The 22,023-nt window shown below is 39.3% G+C and overlaps 1 protein-coding gene across 2 annotated transcripts in view; it reads right to left on the bottom strand.

Annotated features, from left to right (window-relative positions):
- Nucleotides 1-22,023, bottom strand: part of LOC118815357 (guanine nucleotide exchange factor VAV3) — a 176,535-nt gene that overhangs the window by 23,958 nt on the left and 130,554 nt on the right. For both annotated transcript variants that reach the window (XM_036581429.1, XM_036581420.1), the window contains exons 16-20: nucleotides 21,122-21,223; nucleotides 16,775-16,875; nucleotides 9,826-9,848; nucleotides 7,247-7,277; nucleotides 1,287-1,417 (exon numbers count right to left, since the gene is read on the bottom strand). In XM_036581429.1, the coding sequence (XP_036437322.1) occupies nucleotides 1,287-1,417; nucleotides 7,247-7,277; nucleotides 9,826-9,848; nucleotides 16,775-16,875; nucleotides 21,122-21,223 (388 nt within the window). The remainder of the gene's footprint in view (nucleotides 1-1,286; nucleotides 1,418-7,246; nucleotides 7,278-9,825; nucleotides 9,849-16,774; nucleotides 16,876-21,121; nucleotides 21,224-22,023) is intronic.

The following is a 22,023-nucleotide window of genomic DNA, read 5'->3' as shown; positions in this document are numbered from 1 at the left end:
AGCAATGGCCGAGCAACACCTGAGCAACCGCTTGGGGTAACACAGCATTGGCCCAGCAACTCCTTAGCAACCAACTGGGATACCATAGCATTGGCTGAGCAGCACCTTAGCAACCACCCGGGATTCCATAGCAATGGCCCAGCAACACCTTAGCAACCAGCTGGGATACCATAGCACTGGCCTGGCAACTCCTTAGCAACTACCTGGGATAACATAGCATTGGCCTAGCAACACCTTAGCAACCACCTGGGATACCATAGCCCTGGCCTAGCTACTCCTTAGCAACCACCTGGAATAACATAGCATTGGCCTAGCAACACCTTAGCAACCACATGGGATACCATAGCATTGGCCTAACAACACCTTAGCAACCACCTGGGATAACATTACATTGGCCTAGCAACACCTTAGCAACCACATGGGATACCATAGCATTGGCCTAACAACATCTTAGCAACCACCTGGGATAACATTACATTGGCCTAGTAACTCCTTAGCAACCACCTGGGATTCCATTGTGATGGCCTAGCAACTCCTTAGCAACCACATGGGATACCATAGCATTAGCCTAACTCCTCCTTCTGAATATCATAATCAAAACAAAATGTGATTCACCAGCTTTTACTACAATATGTTTGATCACTGTGAATTCACGTTAAATGAAAGCCTTTCAATTATGTTTGCAACTGTGACATTAGAATTTATTAATATTTACCAAAAATTAAAAAAAAAAATTAATTTATAGAAGATCTTAATAATATGTCATATTATAATATAGCATATAAATACAACAGCACATTTCTACGCTGCTTAAAAATGATGTATATTTAGGGCGTTATTAATTGCTTCTAATAGTTGATTAATAGCCAAGAAGCAGACCTTAAAATAAAGTATAACCCTGCTTTCTAATGTATTCTAATTAAGCCTACATCTCTCTCACACTACGTTTCCCAGCAGTCCACACTCCAAAGCAGGTGTTTTTACCACATTTTTATGAGCAAGGAATGAATTGCAGGCCATGATGTTTTTGATGGACCGACAGAGGAGCTGGAGGATGTGAATAATCTATGTTTGGTTTGTTGACGAATGTTTTGTCTCCCAATAATGAAGAAAGCAGGTTCAGAGCCTTTTTCGCTCACATGCTATAGAGTTGTGGCATTAGTGTCTCATGTAGCTGAGATCATATTTTAGAACAAAAAACTGCTCTTGTCTCTGATCTTCTCCTGTGAGCAGGTACGTATATTTACATCGTACATCACATCCAAGGATGAAGTGAAGTTTCTGACCTGCCACCAGGTGCTGTGTAGATCCGCTCTGATCAACTCGATGATGTCGCCTTCTGTAATATTGAGGGCGGGGCCACACATGGGGCTGGGAACACCGTGATAATTCCTTATAGCCAGCATCTTCGGTAATCCTGAGAGTGGGAAAAACAGCAATTATTATTATTATCATTGTCATGATTAACAAAGACCGCAACCATTTCTACAGATCCTCTGTAGACCCTGATCCTAAGTCAATCAAAAACATGTTTGGAGCTTTGAATTACCTCTCGACTTCCAAGTACTCGAGATACAAAGTGGAAAAAACATGCACACCTCAATAAACAAGAGAGCACCTGTTAGCAACAAGCCAGCCAGCTGACGTCAGTGATACATCTCTAGACTTTTAACTAGAGAAGTGGTGCTTCATTACTGCTGTACACTCTCAATACAGGTGCCTAAAAGGGTTCTTCATGCAATACCATGGAAGAACCACTTTTGGTTCCCCAAATGACCTTTAATGGACGGTTCTTCAGAGAAAAAAATGTATAAATGACTTGTGGCTGTGGAGAACCTTTTCAAAGAGGCTAGGAAGAACCTTTAAATAGGTATAGAATCTATTACAGGAAGGTTCTTCACACTCAAGCGTTTCATTTTCAACATGGTTCTGTACAGAAACAGTGGTTCTTTTATTATACTTTTGTGGCATCTTTTATTTTTAACAGTGTAGCTATGATGTGATACCTGGAAGTCGGTGTTGAGAATGCCTTTCTGACTTCACAATTGAAAAAAAATAAATTGTTGTATGAACTTTACTTAAATATGCCACACATTTTTATTCAAATAGAGTCAGTATACACAACTTTGTTACGTCAACAAAAAGTTGAACTACTTCAGGGCAATTTATTTGCATTTCATTTACTGTCCAATTTATGTATTGATTGATTTCTTTAATGTTGACAGTTTCAGTTTGTAAGTCAAACAACCTCATTAGTTGCTTTTTTCCTCAGACACCAAACATGTCTTGGTCGATCAGTCACATCTGCAGTAAACCAAACCAAACTAAACACTTTTCAACAGGTGAGAGAGGTGAGAATGAGTTATTGTGTCTATGTGGGACAGAAACAGGTCTTTGTGTCTGGTAGTTGAGACTGAGAGAAGATGAGGAGCATATTTTGTCTGGTTTCTAGAGAAATATAATCCCAGTTGTGACAGTGAGATTAAAGTACCAGAAGAGCAGGTTACTACACTGTACACTGACGTGTTACTTAAATGGGTCACATGTGTGTGTATTATATAGGCTAAAAGTAAACGCTGCTCCACCAAACCCAACTCTAACCTTAAACTCAGCAACCTCAAGATCAACATTGGTCCAATATAATATGAAAGTGTACTTCTTTGTTTTGTCATTGAGCTAATATTAGCATGCGGACAATTTTCTGTTTCCAACCTGCTTTGATTGCTTAGCTACACTATCACAGTCCAGCTCAGAAGCATTTTAAACTGGGAAATCCACTTTATGTAGCGACTCTAAACAAAGATCACTACAGTTTCTCATTAGGTTGAATGAATAACTGACTCTAAATGTAGGTATTGTGATATAAACTGAGTCTGTTCTACAGTTTCTCATTAGGCTGAATGAATAACCGACTCTAAATGTAGGTATTGTGATATAAACCGAGTCTGTTCTACAGTTTCTCGTTAGGCTGAATGAATAACTGACTCTAAATGTAGGTATTGTGATATAAACTGAGTCTGTTCTACAGTTTCTCATTAGGCTGAATGAATAACTGACTCTAAATGTAGGTATTGTGATATAAACTGAGTCTGTTCTACAGTTTCTCATTAGGCTGAATGAATAACCGACTCTAAATGTAGGTATTGTGATATAAACTGAGTCTGTTCTACAGTTTCTCATTAGGCTGAATGAATAACTGGCAGTCATGTAACTAAATATGGTCACACTAACAAAGCTTAATGAATCGAGTTGAATTGAATCAGAATCAAATTGAAGTGAACTGAGAGAGATAGTGAATCGTCAGTAGTTCAGTCTTGATGTCGGTGTAATTAGTGATCGAAGTCTTGCTGCGTTTCAGTAATTGGAGGCACACAGCTGGAGAAGCACAGCAGACGTTACAGGGAGTTTGTGTATGTGTATGTGTAGAGCTGCCGGCCCCCTGCAGCCCCCCACACTGCGGCTCTGAAGAGGCTTTCAGCACTTCAGAGAGAACTGTGCCTGTGTGTGCACCTTGCTCAAGGGACTCTGAGAAGACAGAGAGCCCGAGACAACATACTACAAGGAGAGCTTCTTCTTCTGTTTTCTCCCAAAACCACTTATAAAGAGGAACCCTTGGCACGATAGAGCTCTCAGATATGAGTAAGCAGACCCAAGGGAGAGAGAGAGAGTAAAAAGAGAGAGAGAGAGAGAGAGACTACAGAGAAAGCCTTGAAACTTTCTTCTGATTAACCTTTCAAGGCCGGAGCAAAAACATGGCTATTTCTGCCGTTTAATCTCCTCTTCTAAAAATGATTTCAACACTTTCAGTGCTGTTGTTGCTTTTGATTAATATGTAAACTACATGATATAACAGTGTCAATAATTTGGAGAATTTGATTCAGTTTGTGTCATGAACTACCTTTTGAACATGGAAACACATAAATAGGTATATACAGCATATGGCCAAGAGTTTGTGGACACCTGACCATCACACTTATATGAGCTTGGTGGACATCCAATTCTAAAACCATGGGCATTGATATGGAGTTGCCCCCCTTTGTGGCTACAACAGCTTCCACTTCTCTGGAAAGCTTTCTACAAGATTTTTGCATGAGTCTGTTCAGTCAAAAGAGCACATCAGGCACTGATGTTGGACGAGAGGGCCTGGCTCACAATCGACGTTCCAGTTCATCCACAGGTGTTCAGTGAGGTTGAGGTCAGGACTCTGTGCAGGCCACTGGAGTTCCTCCACACCAAAATCGTCACTCCATGTCTTTATGGAGCTCACTGTGCGCACAGGGGCTCAGTAATGCTGGAACTTAGACTTGTGTACAGCTGCTTGGCCATGGAAACCCATTTCACAAAGCTCTAGATGCACAGTTTAGGTGCTGATATTGCTTCCAGAGGCAGTTTGGAACTGTGTAATGACGTTATGAAGTTTCACGCATTCGTTTCATGAGTTTGTTTGGTCTTCCACTTCATGGCTGAGCTGTTTTTGCTCCTAGACGCTTCAATTTCACCATAATAGCTCTTACAGTTGTCCAGAGCAGATCTAGCAGGACAGAAATCTCACAAACTGACTTGGCAATGGTGGCATCCTATGACAATGCCACATCTCTTTGTTGAGGTTACATTGAGAGCAGAGAAATATTTTCTCATTGTTTTTGGTTCTAGATAATGCCAGCTTGCCTAGTTACATCCACACCTCTGCCTTCTCAACCACATTTTAACAGTATGCCCTTGGAAACACACTCAAGTTAGGCACCTATATTTCATAGTAACAAAGGTAATAACTGCAGTTGAGTCCAACACTTTCAGCCCCCATCCCACTGAGCCCAAATCCACAGGTTGTAGATATCAGACTGCTGAACTTTTGCAGCAGTAAAGCTGCCCAACAAGTAAACTGCATAACAGGGAAGCAATGGAGCAAGCAGCTCCAGTCCAGGAACAAGTTCCACCACAAAAAAAGATTAGCAGCATTTGAATATATGCTAACACAGAAGAAGGGAACATTAGGGGTAATTATGAGTTCTGAGTGCTGTCAGAAAGTTGAGTGATGGATATGAGGAGCTGGAATGCTGGCGTGAGAGTGGGCAGATCGCGAGGAGGGAGGGACTGTAGGTGGTTTCTGATGGTGGCGTAGCCCCAGGACACAGTGTCTACAGACACGCCTACACTTCTACTGTAACACGCCAATGAATATTCAACTATTTCTGCACTAGTGGTTTGTCTGGTTCATCTGCTAGTAGATCGATCAGGCTTGGTTAACCCTTTCAGCACAGTCCTAATAGAAAGTGCAGCAAAACCTAAACCAGAATGGAGTTAATGAGGCTTTCTACACCAGTCATAAATGTGCGACATGGTGTGATGGCATTTTGACGGACAGCCTGATTCTGCTTTTGATGTGCTCAATTGAGCGAGAAAAGAATGGAATAGCATGGAGCACCCAAGTGGTGGAACCAGTGGCACCAGCTTCAGGAGACTGCATGTCCAGTATCTTTGGGATGAGTTGAAGTGATCCAGAACTGACCATCCAACATCAGTACCTGACCTCACTAATGCTCAATCAAATCCTCACAGCAATCTTCAACATCTAGTTTAAGAGTAGAGGCTTTTACTGCAGCAAAGGAACTCAAACTCATTATTAATACCCTTACATTGGTGTCTAAAGCTTGTGGACCTACAGTGTATGTAATTAATTATACAAATATGTAATTACATAGTTTAGCAAAGCAGACAGAAAAGCTTCTAAAGGGTTAAACAGTGTGTTCTTTCCAGCACATTCCTGCTGTCTGGCTGCAGCCCCATGGTAACATGTAAAATCTTGCCCTTTTCATGAGCGTTCGCATCTCTCTGAAGACCTGAGGCTTCAGACTTTCACGGAACAGCAGCCGGGAAAAAAGAAAGCATGCATGCTTCTGAAAGCAGCACGGCTCACGACCACCGGGCTTTTCATATTAACACATCTGGAGGAAAAGTCTGATATAGCAGCCTTTCTGTGCAGTTAGAGCCAGCATATTATCTGGTCTGCATGATATTGTTACAGCAGGAATAACCTCAGCCTTGTCTTCACCTATTGGGCTTTTTATTATTAATTCATGCTGTGTTTAACAGCCTATAATCCATCAGTTTTATCCAACAGAGCATTTTTAGAGTTTGTAATAGACATAATCGATGAATGTAGCATTAAGAAGACCCTTTTCACATTTCTGGATTTGATGCAGAAGTCATAGAAGGGAAGACATTACAGTAGTGGTGGCATTTACGACTGTAGTAAAGTAAGACTCCCAGTGAAGCTTGTATTGTTAACGCATTACAAATGCATTAATTAGGTGTTACATGGTGTAAACAATACCAGACATAAGCTTGTATAATTGCTCCATAATACATTGTAATATAAGAGCATTATGAACACTAATGTTGTAATGTACTATAGCACGTTATAGAGCTTTATGACAAGTGATTACAGGCTTTCAGTGAAGTGAGGCTTTTTAAATGTTAATGAAACTTCATTTCTACATAACACCTTATAGAGAGTTAGAAGAGCTCTTTAGAGGCTTTAAGTGAAGTGAGAGAATCGCTTTTAACTGTTAACAACTAACTACATATTCATTAGTTATTTGTGGATACAATATTACAGAGCTTATTGTAAAAAAAATAATATTACAATAATAAATACTGTAATAAAATAACATTCTGAGAGAAAGTTATGATGCAAAGTAAAAGTTCTTTACTGTGGCTGGTCTAACTGCAATTCTTTTACTTTCACAATAGCAGTATCCACTAATAGTTAAGGCTACTGTACCTCAAGAGGCTAATTAGCGACTCTTTAGCGGCAATTTATTAAAACCTAAAGAACATATATGCTTTCAGACTGTGGATCATTGCAGCAGACGGTCCAATAAACTCGTAATAACATGCTGAGGCTGGCTAGAGGCATTTACTTGGGTTCCCTGCAGGTTCAATCACTTCTTCATTCCTCTGTCAGAAAGCTCAATCAGCAGGGCATTTAGGACAAATGTCACTATAGGATTGAGCAAAGTTATGTAATGTTATTTGTGTTTGTGTTATATGATGTTTGTTGTATTGTTGTTCCTGGGTGTGTCTTTGTATTTATATATGGAACAGAATGGCTTAAGATGCATTAGTAGTAGTACTGTACTGTATCGTAGTGAAGCAAAGGAGTGAATGCTTCTGTATCTGTGAATGTGTGTTTTATTGTGTACGAGCATGTTTTCTGTGTTAGTTTGTGCTCTTGGTCACTCACCTGGATCTACACGCCGGCTGTGTGTTCGGTCCTGCAATAAAAGCCAACAGACCAAATGAGGCAAACACGACTTTGTTCATCAGCCTTAACAACATGCAGCAGGTTCAAAGCAAACATCAATTAGAGTTCAAAACAAAGCAAAAGCTGAAAAATAAATAAAGCTACATTTAATTACTTTAACTGAACTGAAAGGGCGTCATAATAGTTACTGAATCATTTATAGCAGTAACTAAATAGTTCATAGTAAATAATCGATTTACAGCAGTTACTGAAAAATTCACAGTAGTTACTGAATAATTCGTAGTAGATCCTGAATGTATAGTAGATACTGAATAATTCATAGTTGTTACTGAATAATTCATAGTAGTTGCTGAATAATTCATAGTAGATACTGAATAATTCACAGTAGTTCCAGATTAATAAGTCCTAGTCTTAATAAATGCATAACAAATCTGCAGTTAAAGCAGTCATTTAAGCAGTTATTAATTATGCACTGTCTCTACATGTAAAATATCATGTTGTATTGCACCATTACAGCCTGTAAAATGAGCTCTTAATTATTCTGTATCTTCATTTGTATGCACATTGACATTGGACTGAACCGAACTGACCTAAACTGGACTGAAACGTGTTAGTACAGACTATGCATAGATAAATTTGCTATGGAAGGCTTAAATGCATGCAGTCATTGCGCTGTAGCAAAAGCAACTATACAAAAACTGCAGGAAAAGTTGCAAAAGCTGAGCATGCAATACTGTACACAAAACATCTTTCATCTACAATTCAGTAAGTACCAAGTAACAAACATGCAAACACGCAGTCATTACATGTATTATTTGCAGGCACAATGCTTTGCATGTTGGACATTAAAGTAGCTTAAGTGAAAAGGTATGTAGAGCAGCATTTCATGCTAGAATGCAAGACTTGCTCAGATTTACTTGGTATTTCTCACATATTAACACACTACTCAACTTGCAAAGTATGAACCATGTATTTACTTGTAAGTGCTGCATAATTACCTATTAACTTCTAATTCTAATGACCTAGAATTAGATTAGTGCCAAATATCACTGGCCTGCCAGCTTTATGTAAGATACTATATACTTTAATACATGTACTGTACATGTACACACGCAAAATACATCCCAAGATATTACTGTAAACACTACATGTTTACCTATTAAACACTAGGCACTTACTGCACTGTAAACTAAAGTGGTGACCCAAACACTACAACAAAACAGTCACTATGTGCACAACATTCTCAACAAAAAAGGTTCTACAAATAGCAGAACCCTTTTCAGTGTTACATAGTGTTTTCCATCACTGACAAGAACCATCTATGCATTCAAATGGCTCTTTGAGTTCGTATAATCATCGTCTTAACTAAAGAACCCTTGAAGAACTACTTTTTAAATGGTCCCATGTAAAGGTTCTATGTAAAGGTTTTTGTAAAGGCTATTTAACTTGTAACGACAGCAGCACCCATTTAGTGTTACATAGGACCAAAAAACGTTCTTAGGAATTACATACAACATGTTTTCCATCATACAGAAGAACATTTGACCATGCAAAGGGCCATCTATGCATTCTAATGGTTCTTTGACTTGTTATGGTTCTATGCAACAGTAGCAGAACACTTTCAGTGCTATTTAGGGCCATTTTATATATTTTTTTCATCATGGAGAAGAACAGTTTGACCACGCAAAGAACCATTGATGCATTCAAGTGGCTCTTTGAGTTGTTATGGCTCTATGCAACAGTAGCAGAACCCTTTCAGTGCTATTTAACAGCATTTTTTAAGGTTTTCCTTCATGAAGAAGAACGATTTGACCATGCAAAGAATCGTTTATGCATTTAAAAGGCTCTTTGATGTTATGGTTCTATAGAACAGTAGCAAAACCCTTCCAGTGCTATTTAGGGCAATTTTAAAAAAAATTTTCCATCATGAAGAAGAACAATTTGACCATGCAAAGAGCAATTTATGCATTTAAATGGTTCTTTGATTTGTTATGGTTCTATGCAAAAGCAGCAGAACACTTTCAGTGCTATTTAGGACCATTTTTCAAGTTTTCCATTATAAAGAAGAACATTTGACCACAAAAAGAGCCATCTATGTATTCAAATGGCTTTTCGAGTTGTTATGGTTCTATGCAACAGCAGCAGAACACTTTCAGTGCTATTTAGGGCCATTTTTAGGTTTTTCCATCATAGAGAAGAACCGTTTGACCATGCAAAGAGCCATTTATGCATTCAAATGGTTCTTTGGTTCTATATATAATCATTGCATTTACTAAAGAACTGCTGAAGAACTTCATTTCTTAAGGGTGTAGCATTATTGCATTTAGCCCCAGAGAATGTAAAATTTTTGCATTAATGTCACTTGCAATACTTTGGGTGCAACAGTGTGTGCAGTGCATTGCACAAGAAGCACACAAAGCACAAGAGGCACAAGAAGCACAAAAAGCCTGCACAACTGAAATCCTACGGACTGAAATTGAGCTTCTGCACAGTCTGGGTTTGTGTGTTTAAGCCTTTTTAGAGAAAAAAGCTGAACTTTAAAGTTGTGCATGTCTTACCTGCGTCCTGAAGGATCCTGAATCTGCAAGCATGTTGAAAACAGGCATAATTAGGAGGGAGTTTTTGTCAGAACCTATACTCACACTTCCATACACACACACACACACTGAGCTGCTGATCTGATCAGTCTGACTGCTTCACGTAGTGCTCGGGGTGTTTTTGTGGTTTGTTTTGCTAAGCTGAGGTATCTGGAGTGCAGGTAGCGGGGGCGGAGCCAACCTACTCCAGGAGCCATTCTGATTGGCTGGTGCAGAGTTCAGCTCCACCCCCTACAACACCCTGTTCTAGAGTGAACTTTGTCCTATTAGGCTGTGGTACACGTTACAGGCTGATAAGACGCACACGCACAAACAAAGGAACCAGTGATACAATAAAAAAAGCCCAAAGAGGAACAAATGGAAGATCACACAGATGGAAAGTTCCAGACAGGTAGGGAATAAATGACATGCATGCAAATCTGTGGGAAAAAGGGAGTTATAAAATTGTTATAGCTTTTTTTTTTTATCATCCACAGTTTTGCATGAATGACGTTTGTTTCTTACCAGTTTGAGCTTTTTATTAAATACAGATCAGCTTGACCTGTAAAGAAAATTATTATATAAAAAAATGAGTATTCAAAGCACTAACGGTGATGATGACTCAATTTAAATGTGCACTCTACAGAAATTTCACTGTAAAATTACAGTAAATATGTGTCTACTAGCTGCTTTACTTTCACAGTAATTTATGGAAGCCCTACTGAAAATATTAACCCCTTATATGGTCAGGGCCCACCAGCAGGCACAAAGTTTTATTACACACTTCTATAACCCAAGAATAGCTCAGCCTTGCATTGAAACCCCTGTAGTTACTGAATAATAAGCCTTAGTGTGTAATAAGCCTGAGATTTTAAGGGGTTAACAGTAAGCTGTTTACTGTGACTCCACACTCACCTGCACCACAAGATCACTGTGATGTAGCTCTTATTCTGCTCTACTCTTACAGTAATAAACTGTCACTAAAATACAGTAATGTCTTGAAAAATGAAAAAAAATGATTTTTAATTTTACCAAGTGTATAAATATGTTAATAAAAATGATCAATACATATATTTATTCACCAGGTTTTGTACTGTATGTGCACAGAATTTCCAAAATATGCATTTTTAAAATGCAAATACACATTTTACAGATATTTTAACTTAATAATTTGATAAATAAATAATAATTTGAACACACATGCCTAAAAACATATCTGACAAAACCAATACAAAACATTTTGTCAAGACCTCAATGTTTCTTATTAAAACGTTTATGCCCTTTAACTGTTATTTCCCATAATCCTGTGCGGGACAGCTCCACATCAACTTCACAGTAATTTGCTGTTTTATTACAGAACATATCTGGTAACATTTTACTGTAAGGTGCTGTTCTGCATGACATCCACATAAGCTTGTCATGTAAACTGACATAACCCCACATAAATGTTTATAAATGCTTATTCTGATAGGCGCCATCTGTCATAAAGGCTACTTTAGGTAACTTTGATCAAAATTGGCAAATGTAACCTTTACAGTAAATGATTATTGGATTAAGCATTTATAAACATTTATGTAGGGTTATGTCAGTTGTCATGACAAGCTTATGTAGGTGTCACGTAGCCATATGAACAGTACAGTAAGTAACATAAGTAAAGTGTATCACATCAGCACTATTAACACCAAAAGGAATATTCATAAATTCCATGCATTGCTCTGTTAATGCACTCATTTTCAATTAAGTGCTAAACATCTGGAAGCCTGGGTTACACTATGTTCCAGCATGTGATCTTAGATCTGCAGATACTGACCTTCTGCAAACACCTTCAGTGAAACACAGAAAACGTGGAGAGACTCGTTCAGTTAATCTGCTTCTAAACTGTGGAGCTCAGTTCAGCTTTTATTAGACTGTAAAGCTCAGAGCTCACTTTTAATAAACATCTAAAAATGTATCTATTAAACTTGGCATTTAATTAAAATCCTACGTCTCTTAGAATGTATCTTTAATTTGATCTGTCATTTTCTTATATGATTCTAAATTAATACCTATAATGTCTTGTATTATTGTTAAGCTTTATCTCCTGTCTGTAAAGCACTTTGAGCTGCAACTGGCATGAAAATGCTATATAAATAAAGACTATTATTATTATTATTATTATTATTATTATCAATTATTATTATTATTGTTATTATTACACAACTTTTGCTCCAATTTTAGCCCCGTTTCTCAGTCTGGTGGATGGACGGCTCTACTTCGCCTCCAGATTGATTTTCAGACCAGTCAGAGTATATCGAATGTTTTATTGTTTTGACCCGAGAAATATAGCAGTTTATACCGGTCAGTGGCTCAGTCTGACCTGATTCCTCCAACAGCCAATGAAAACTGAGAGCATGAAAGAAGTAAAAACAGCTATTAAACCAGAGTCGGTGTGAACAGACCTTAAGAGCACAGCGCTGCAACACCAGTACAACATCCTGGAACAAACTGCTTTGGTAAGCCCTCATCAGTAAACAGCCGTGTTGTGTCGGCTTCTGAAACTTTCCTTGTTTGATCTCATACTTTTGGCCTGTGGTTTATATTTGATTATATTTGCTGGAGCTCAGGTGGAGGAACGTTCCGGGTTATTACACTGCAGCATAACCCCACACGAACACAAATACACATTCATCAACTTTATAATGCGGAAAATTATTCAGATTTTATCAGATGTACATGCAAATATATCTGATAAACACGGCAACAATAAAATGAATCAACAGCTAAACAGCACTGCCTGCTGCATTTAAATGTCTGTGGCTATATTATACTGCGCTTAGCAAACATGTATACAACCTATACAATATACACGACTGTTCAAAAGTGTGGAATCAATGTTAGCAGTAGTATAAATTTGTTGGCTGATAAATCTATAACATCGCTGTTGGAACAAAACCTCTTTCTGGTCACACTTTATTTGGATGGTCCCCTATAGACGCTCTTCAGATACATAAATTATTGACAAACTTTCTGGTGATCCTCAGTTGATTATCAACAACATTATGGTTAGGGTTTAGGGTTAGGAGTAGATGTAGGTTTTGCTCTGAGGTTAGGGTTAGGGTTAGGTTTAGGTCTAGGAATAGATTTAATAAACTCTTTTCACACTGAACTTAAAGTTCAGTTGCATTTAATGTATATTAATTTGTATGTTACTTAAAGACAGACTGAACATTTACAAAGCAGCTACAGTGGATCCTCCAAATAACACTCAACCTCACATTCAGTTGCATTCAATGACTGTTTAGTCACTTAAATATATACTGAACATTTACAAAGAATCTACAGTGGACCATCCAAATAAAGTGTTACCAGCTTTCTTAACTTAAAATGAAAGTTATTGTAAGCAAGTTTTGTTTTGTCATTTTGAACCATTTCTATTGGTTCAGTCATGAAATTTTAACACAATGTGAAGAGCAGCTGGTATTTTCTAACCATGCAAAAAAAGTGAAAAATGACAAAAACAGGTAAGTTTTTGTGCATCAGTACTGATATAATGATTCTAAAAGCTCAGTTTCTTGACTTTCATGTAAAAGTAGGATGCTAGGAAGCTGTAAATAAAAATAAAGAAATATTAGATGCTTCCAGAATGATGAACAGAGCTGTAGATGATTCTAAAACGGCCGAGAAAACTGTAGAACAACAAACATGAAGTAATAAAATGAACAGGCAGAATTTATTATATTTTAAAACTGGAGATTGAATCTAAAAGTGTGTTTGGTTTGTATGTCTGTAACATGTTGGAATGTGTGGAAATATTTAGTTGGAAAACAAATAATTATATTCATAGTTTTTGACTTATTTTTGTACTACTGGTTCTTTTTCTCTGTTCCAACGGATCATGTGTCTGAAAAAACAAATACTGTGCCACGTCGTTTATCATGAACATTTCTCACAGTATTGCAACATTAGAGTTTTGCAATGTCGTCCACCTCTAGTGTTCATCTTAAAGAACATATGTAAATAGATAAGTACAGTATATGATGTATCATTTAAGGACGTCTTATTTGCCGATTGTTTGAAATATTGAATAAAACATCTGAAAGTGCTTGGTGAATAATTTATAATATTTGAATCCACACTATATTAGTTAATACTGTATTTAAGTAAGAAAACTTAGTGAGTCCATACTTTTGAATGGTAGCGTATATATATATATATAAAGTACTATGCAGACATCTAACGCACTTATTCCACATCTCAGACGTCCAGTTTTGGTGTCTAGTGCTCATTATCTTCTCTTTCTGTCTGACTCCTTTTCTCAGTGAGGTTCTTCTTGATCAGCTACACATCCTTTCAGACCCACAGCGCTGAGTCGTCTTCTCACAGTGGAAGGACGGACAGAAACACCTGTGGATGTTTTCAGATCTGAAGCAGCTTGATTTTCTCCTCTCTCTCAGAGATGAAAGCTTTAAGTGCTGTTTATCTGATGGGGGCAGTTTTGGTGTCTAGTAGGTCTTCCAGGTGGTTGTCAGGAGCTCCATCTTCTCTGTAACGTTTAATCAGTTTTTGAACTCCAGTTTTGGAAACTCCAGTTTTTTCCACTTATTTTACTTCTCCTTGTGAAGAGTGGTCTCTGACGTTTGCACAGTACTGAATTTTTAAGTATTTATATGTAATAATTTTCCAAACTTAACACTAACCTTAACTTCAGAACTTCAAAAGAAATGAAATATTGAACTTCTGCAAAAAGACATTTTTTTTTATCAAAGCGTTTTGTCAGGGGTGTTTTGTTGGTTCTATAGGTTAGAACTGATTTTCTCTTGTTTTACTACAAAGTCAGGAGTATTTTGTTGGTTCTTGTTGGTTTTGTTGGTATTTATTTCTCTTTCTTTGTTCTTTGTTGGCAGCAGTAACTCACTGGTTTGGAGGGAAGGATGGCAGCAGATGCACAAAAGTAATAAGCATGTGAATTAAAAACTGATAGATTTGATATTGTACTTAGTTGTTGAGGCTTCTGTGTAATTTCTTTGTTAAATATATGTTTTCTGCTTTTTTTCTGATGCTGTAAAATGAATAAATTGTACTTAATGGCAGTTCTGGCTGTAAATTAAATAAACAAAGGGTGGCTTTTGCACAGTACTCTATATATTATATACAAATTCAAACACACAAGCACACACACAAACACAGACTGAGCAAAACAACGACCACAACACATTCCTGACACAAACATAATCAGACACGCAAAGGCATGAACCTGAAGCACACACACACACACACACACACACACACACACACACACACACACGTCACTGCTGCAGTAATCTGGTGCAGCCTGTTTTGTGTGTGTGTGTGTGTGTGTGTGTGTGTGTGTGTGTGTGTGTGTGTGCGTGTGCATTGGCCTTCCTAACACACTCTGCTGCAGGTTAAACATTACACATCTCCAAACACATAAAAACATAATGTTCACTGTCACACTGGCTCATTTAGTCCAGCAGAGTTACAGCCTCAGCATTCACACCACTCCCTGCACAACAGAGCACAGTGCTGAAGAGATAGTTTAGTAAAACATCTTATCTAGCCAGTCTTTCCTCTTATCCCAAATGTAGTCGATCAGCCAAGACATGCTTGGTGTCTGAATTTGCTTCATTAGTTTTAGCACTGGAGCTACAAGGTTAATGCAGAAAACAAGTAATGGAAACTTATACCCCACTGTTTAGCTCTATACTAGCTGCTTCAAATTGAGTGGAGATGTCAAAAAGATGTGGGAACAAGTCTCAGGACAAGTCCTGAGTCAATACAGGCAAGTCTTAGGACAAGCTCAGAGTCAATACAGGCAAGTCTTAAGACAAGTTCAGAGTCAGTACAGGCAAGTCTTAAGACAAGTCCTGAGTCAATACAGTCAAGTCTTAAGACAAGGCCTAAGCCAATACATACAAGTCTCAGGTCAAGTCCCAAGACAACACAGGTAAATTTCAAATTGAGTCAATACAGGCAAATCTTAAGACAAGTCCCGAGTCAATACAGGCAAGTCTTAAGACAAGTTCAGAGTCAATACAGGCAAGTCTTAAGACAAGTTCAGAGTCAGTACAGGCAAGTCTTAAGACAAGTTTAGAGTCAATAGAGGCAAGTCTTAAGACAAGTTCAGAGTCAGTACAGTCAAGTCTTAAGACAAGGCCTAAGCCAATACATACAAGTCTCAGGTCAAGTCCCAAGACAACACAGGTAAATCTCAAATTGAGTCAATACAGGCAAATCTTAAGACAAGTCCCGAGTCAATACAGGCAAGTCTTAAGACAAGTTCAGAGTCAATACAGGCAAGTCATAAGACAAGTCCCGAGTCAATACAGGCAAGTCTTAAGACAAGTCCTGAGTCAACACAGGCAAGTCTTAAGACAAGTTTTGAATCAATACAGGCAAATCTTAAGACGAGTCCTAAGCCGATACAGGCAAATCTTAAGACCAGTCCTGAGCCAATACAGGCAAATCTTAAGACCAGTCCTGATCCAATCCAGGCAAATCTTAAGACAAGTCCTGAGCCAATAGAGGCAAATCTTAGTCTGAGTCAATACATGTAAATCTCAAGTCGTGTCTCAAGTCAATACAAGCAAGTCTCAGGTCAAGTCCAGAGTCCTAAACTTTGAGTCCTATTTTTTGGAATATTTAATGCTTTTTCATCACTGAACAGCAAAAGTATGGTAACTGTAACAGAGCCCATTCAATTATATATTCCATTGAAATCAAAGATTTTTATTACCCTTCCATATAAACCACTAAACCCATGGTACATGGATAACCATGACATGATATTACCATATAATTTCTGACATTTTTGCCAAACCATTGTTTTAAAGATCTGATGCTGTATTTACAGCGTATGTTTTGAGGATGTGTGTGTGTGTGTGTGTGTTTGTGTGTGTGTGTGTGTGTGTGTGTGTGTGTGTGTAAAACTCACCGGAGCTGCTGCCTTTTCCACACAAAGCCACTCTGCTGAGACATTCCTTATGGGCCCCTTCTCCACACTTACAGCACTGATAACCCTGATTAAATATACCCCTACAGAGAGAGAGAGAGAGACACAGAGAGAGAGAGAGAGACAGAGAGAGAGAGAGAGAGAGAGAGAGACAGAGAGAGAGAGAGAGAGAGAGAGAGAGAGAGACATTTAATAACTGTGCAGGCACTGTAGAGTGCAGGATGGGGTGAGAGAGGAGACGAGTTAAAGTAGTTTTGTGTCAGATGATGAATTCTGTAAAGGTAAATCCTGAAGTTTCTGAGACTGTTCAATCAGCTCCTCCTGTAAGGCTGCTCCATCACCCATCTGAAGGTTTTAAGGTTGTGCCGTCAGCCTTCTGAAAGTTTTAAGGCTGTTCTATCACCTCCTCCTCCTAAAGGTTCTGAGACTGTTCCATCATACTTCTGAAGGTTCTAAGACTTTTTTATGCACCCCTGTATATTTTCTGAGGATGCTCTATCACCTCCTCTCAGTGATGTTCTGAGGCTGTTCCATCACCCTCTGAAGATTCTGTGATTGTCCCACTCCCCCCCCTACTGCCCAAAGGCAGTTGCCTCATTCCTTACTGAATTGTCTGAAGCTGCTCCCTGCCCTCAATCCTGAAAGTTTTGCAGCTGTTTCATCTCCCTCTCCTCCCAAAGGTTCAGAGGATGTTCCACCACCCCCACTGAAAGGTCTGAAACTGTTCCTTCACTCCTCAACTCCTGATTTCTCTCAGACTGTTCTATCACCTCCCTAAGATTCTGGGTTTGTTCCATCATCATCTACTCCTAAAGGTTCTGAGCTGTTCCCTCACCACCACTCCTGAAAGTTCTGAGGTGGTCCTCTACTCCCCTCCTGAAGGTTCTGAGCTGTTCCATCACCACCACTCCTGAAGGTTCTGAGGTGGTCCCCTACTCCCCTCCTGAAGTTTCTTAGGTGGTTCCCTACTACCCTCCTGAAGGTTCTGAGGTGGTCCTCTACTCCCCTCCTGAAGGTTCTGAGGTGGTCCTCTACTCCCCTACTGAAGGTTCTGAGGTGGTCCTCTACTTCCCTCCTGAAGTTTCTTAGGTGGTTCCCTACCACCCACCTAAAGGTTCTGAGGTGGTCCTCTACTCTCCTACTGAAGGTTCTGATGTGGTCCCCTACTCCCCTCCTGAAGGTTCTGAGGTGGTCCTCTACTTCCCTCCTGAAGGTTCTGATGTGGTCCCCTACTCCCCTCCTAAAGGTTCTGAGCTGTTCCCTCACCACCACTCCTGAAAGTTCTGATGTGGTCCCCTACTCCCTTTCTAAAGGTCCTGAGCTATTCCATCACCCCCTCAAAGATTTTGAGGCTGCCTCATCACCCACCTAAGGTTCTGAGACTGTTACCTCACCCCCTGAAGATTCTGAGGCCATTCCCTCACCGCCTCCTAAAGGTTCTGAGGCTGTTCCATCACTGATTTTACACAGCCGCTCCAGAAGCCCCGTCATTAAAGTGATTTAAAGCCTGGCAGACAGAAACCGTGTCCTTTTTCTCATTTTTTAGAGCAGTGGAGAGACGCATGAACTTCAGTCCAGCTATAGTCACATCAAGATCTGTCAAAGTCACCCTAATGATGATCACATACCTCCACACAATCTGCCTCTGACCACAGCGAGAGAGGGATGTGAGAGACTTCCCAGAGGTTATCAATCTCACTCCCTCAGCCTCTCTATAACTATCTCTATCACTCTCTCCAGTCCTCTTTCTCTCTTCCCCCCTCACTCGCTCTCTTTCTCACTCAGAGAAAGAAAAAGGGAGTCACCTTTCTCTCACGGTGTGCAAAATGAGTCAAACACTACACGTGTATGTTGTAAGCAGTGTGTGATGGGCCATACGCTGTCCATCAAAATTTTGGGGACAGGTTCTTAATACAAACGCATTTCTTTGACCCTGTTTACTCCTAATTGTTTCATGTAACTAGTATCTGGATTGTGAGCTGATTTTAAACACATGCATTTACACTTGGTAGTTAAATGTGGCTTGGAGAAACAGATGCTTTAGATTTGTACAGCATCTTCTCTTCCAGAAGTGGTTGGGTTGCACTGATTGAAAACTGTTTTAAATACAACTTGAGTGCTTTTACACCTGCATTTTTGTGGATACAATCCTGATCATCAAAATGTGTTAAATAATCAGTTGTAAATGGGGTCTTTGTTGGTTTGCACAAACATATTACACAGAACATATTAAACAGAAATCTGTTTAAAGCTCGTCATTTTTCTTTGCAAAAATCAATCTGCAAAACTAAAAGAATGCCTGCCAAAATGTTGGTAACAGTGCCAGTGTCTATTAGTTGTATATTGTTGTGATGTCAGCACTCACCAGCACTCAAACCTTTCAGGGGTTTAACCCCTTAAATGACCATAGCCACCGGCAGGCCGAAAGTTTTATTACACACCTCTATAACCTAACAATAACTTGGCCAGTTTGCATTGAAGTCTGTGTAGTTATTGAATAAAAAGCCTTAGTATGTAACAAGCCTGGGATTTTTTAGGGGCTAAGAACTTGTCCCCAGAATTTTGATGGACAGCGTATGGCCCATCACACACTGCTTACAACATACATGTGTAGTGTTTGACTCATTTTGTGCAAAGAGATTTTAAGGTTAAACTTAACTTTTCAACCAAAATGTTTACGTTTGTGATTTTAACAATTAGACAGCATTTTTCCATACCTAAATTAATTTGACCGATTTCTTCTGGTTTTTCATCCTGATGACCTGCTTTACTGGCATCCAACACTTATTTCATCATCATGTTCAGAGATAGAAGCGTCAGACTCCAGAGGCAAATGCTGGGGCTTGAAAGCACTTCATTAAAATATGTGGGAAGATCTGTACTCAAGTATTATTGAAGGTGAATTCTTGTACTTTTACTCATACAAAATCACAACTTACATTTTAATTTAGACCTTCAACGTTCTCGTTACAAAAAAGACCAGGAGATTTTTCCCTTTTTCTCTTATGAAGCTTTTCCTTATTCCAGTGCAAACAGGTCAGAGTGATCATGGACTTCTCAAAGGAAATTAGAAGATCAGTGAAAGGGCACATATCTCTAGGGATACAGAGCAGCTCAGTCTTGCTGGAATTCAGGTGATAGGCTGCCAACTATGATGAAATGCCTGCCAGACGTGCCGAGAAACAAGTAGAAACTTGAGTGGCTGACGGCAGGAAGGTGAGGAAGGGTTGAGTGTCATTAACACAACAGTGGTAGGAGGAGCCATGTGGAGAAATTACATCACCAAGAAAGCAGGGAGAGAAGGAAAAGAGAAGATGACCTAGCACTGAGCCTTGTGGGAAGCCAGTGGAGGGTCTTCTGAGGGAAACGAGAAGATGACCTAGCATTGAGCCTTGTGGGATGCCAGTGGAGTGTCTTCTGAGGGAAAAGAGAAGATGACCTAGTACTGAGCCTTGTGGGATGCCAGTGGAGAGCCTCTTGAGAAAAAAGAGAATAGGACCAGGCACTGAGCCTTGTAGGATGCCAGTGAAGAGCCTCCTGAGGGTAACAAGAAGAGGCCCAAGCAGTGAGCCTAGTGGGACACCAGTTGACAATCTACTGAAAAAAACAAAAGAGGACCAAGCACTGATTCTTGAGAGATATCAGTAGAGACTGTTTTTTTCTGTTGTGGGAAAAGAGAAAAGGACTTTTCCATTGAGCCTTGTGGGATACCAGTGAAGAGTCTCCTGATGGAAGAGACAAGAAGACCATGTGACGCCATTGGAGTGGGTCCTGAGGGAAAAGAGAAGAGGACCAAGTATTGAACCTTGTGGAATACCAGCAGAGATGCCACAGAGGGAGAAGTGAGCAGGACCAAGATCTGAGCATTGTGGGATGCCAGTGGAGAGTCTGCTGAGGAAAAAGAAAATAGGACTAATATCTGAGCCTTGGGGGACACCAGTGGAGAGTCTTCTGAGGGAAAAGTAACGAGGACCAGGCTCTGAGCCTTGTGGAACAACAGTGGAGAGGCTGCTAAGGGAAGAGTGAAGAGGACCTAACGCTGAGCCTTGTGAGATGTGTGAAAAGAGAATAGGACCGAGCAGTGAACCTTGTGGGACACCAATGAAGAGTCTCCAGAGGGAAGAGAGAATGGAACCAAGCACAGAGCCTTGTGGGACACCAATGGGCAGTCTGCATGGGCCTACCTGAGCTTAATCTCAGATGATCTACCCACAGATCTACACAGACCATTTATTTTATATTGTATATCAAGATGACCACAGCTATCAGAATTGTATTTAGTTATTCAAATTTTGTAAAAAAAATAGGTAAAAGAATAGATGAGCTCACCTCAACAACATCTTGCAGGTGCTGCAGGCCGTGATTCTGTCGAAGGTGTGCATGCGGAACTCATGGAAGTTGCTGTTGCCATTCTCTGGACGGATGTTGGAGCTGGAAAAGTCAAAAGAAATGCCAGAGGGGAGGAGAGAGTCAGAGAGAGAGAGAGAGACATAGTTAACTCAGAGAGTCACAGTTACACACACATACACACACACACACTTTCTAAGCTGCTTATCCTTCTGGGTCACGGGGGGGAGCTGGAGCCTATCTCAGTAGTCATTGGGCGGAAGGCAGGAAACACCCTGGACAGGTTGCCAGTCCATCGCAGGGCGTCACAGTTACAGTCATATATAAAAGTTCAGGCACTCCCGGTCATATGGCATGTTTTGTTTATTTTCTAAGCGTAAATAAGTTAACACATCCCCTAAAGTGATCACACTTCTGCACATTTTAATGCACAACTACTGTTTATTTGCTGAATTTAACGTATTGGGGAAAAAAGAAAACATAATATGTGGCCTGTGTTCTGGCACATTTTATATTATAGTTTATTTATTATTTTTTTTTTTTTTCAATATGTTAAACTCAGCAAATAAATATAAATTGTGGGCAAAATTTTTCAGAAAAATCCCATATTTAAATTTGTTCTGTATAGAGGACATGGTAAATTATTTACACTTAGAAAAATAACAAAATATGTAATACAAAGCATGTAATTTTCTATTAATTATGCCTAATTTGCAGCTCACTAAATAAGTGAAGAAGTGCAGATAACATTTAATCAAAACAGGTTTTGTCTTTGTAAGTAGAAGGGGAGATATTTTTTTTATTTCATTCATATTTTATTATGTTTTTGTCATTTTTTGACAGTGCGAATGGAGCGCAAATAAAATGTGAGTGTAATTCATTGT

Source organism: Colossoma macropomum, unplaced genomic scaffold (assembly GCF_904425465.1).
Source record: "Colossoma macropomum unplaced genomic scaffold, Colossoma_macropomum, whole genome shotgun sequence".
NCBI lineage: Eukaryota > Metazoa > Chordata > Actinopteri > Characiformes > Serrasalmidae > Colossoma > Colossoma macropomum.
Note: the sequence above shows the minus strand (reverse complement) of the source record. Positions and strands in the feature narration are given on the sequence as shown.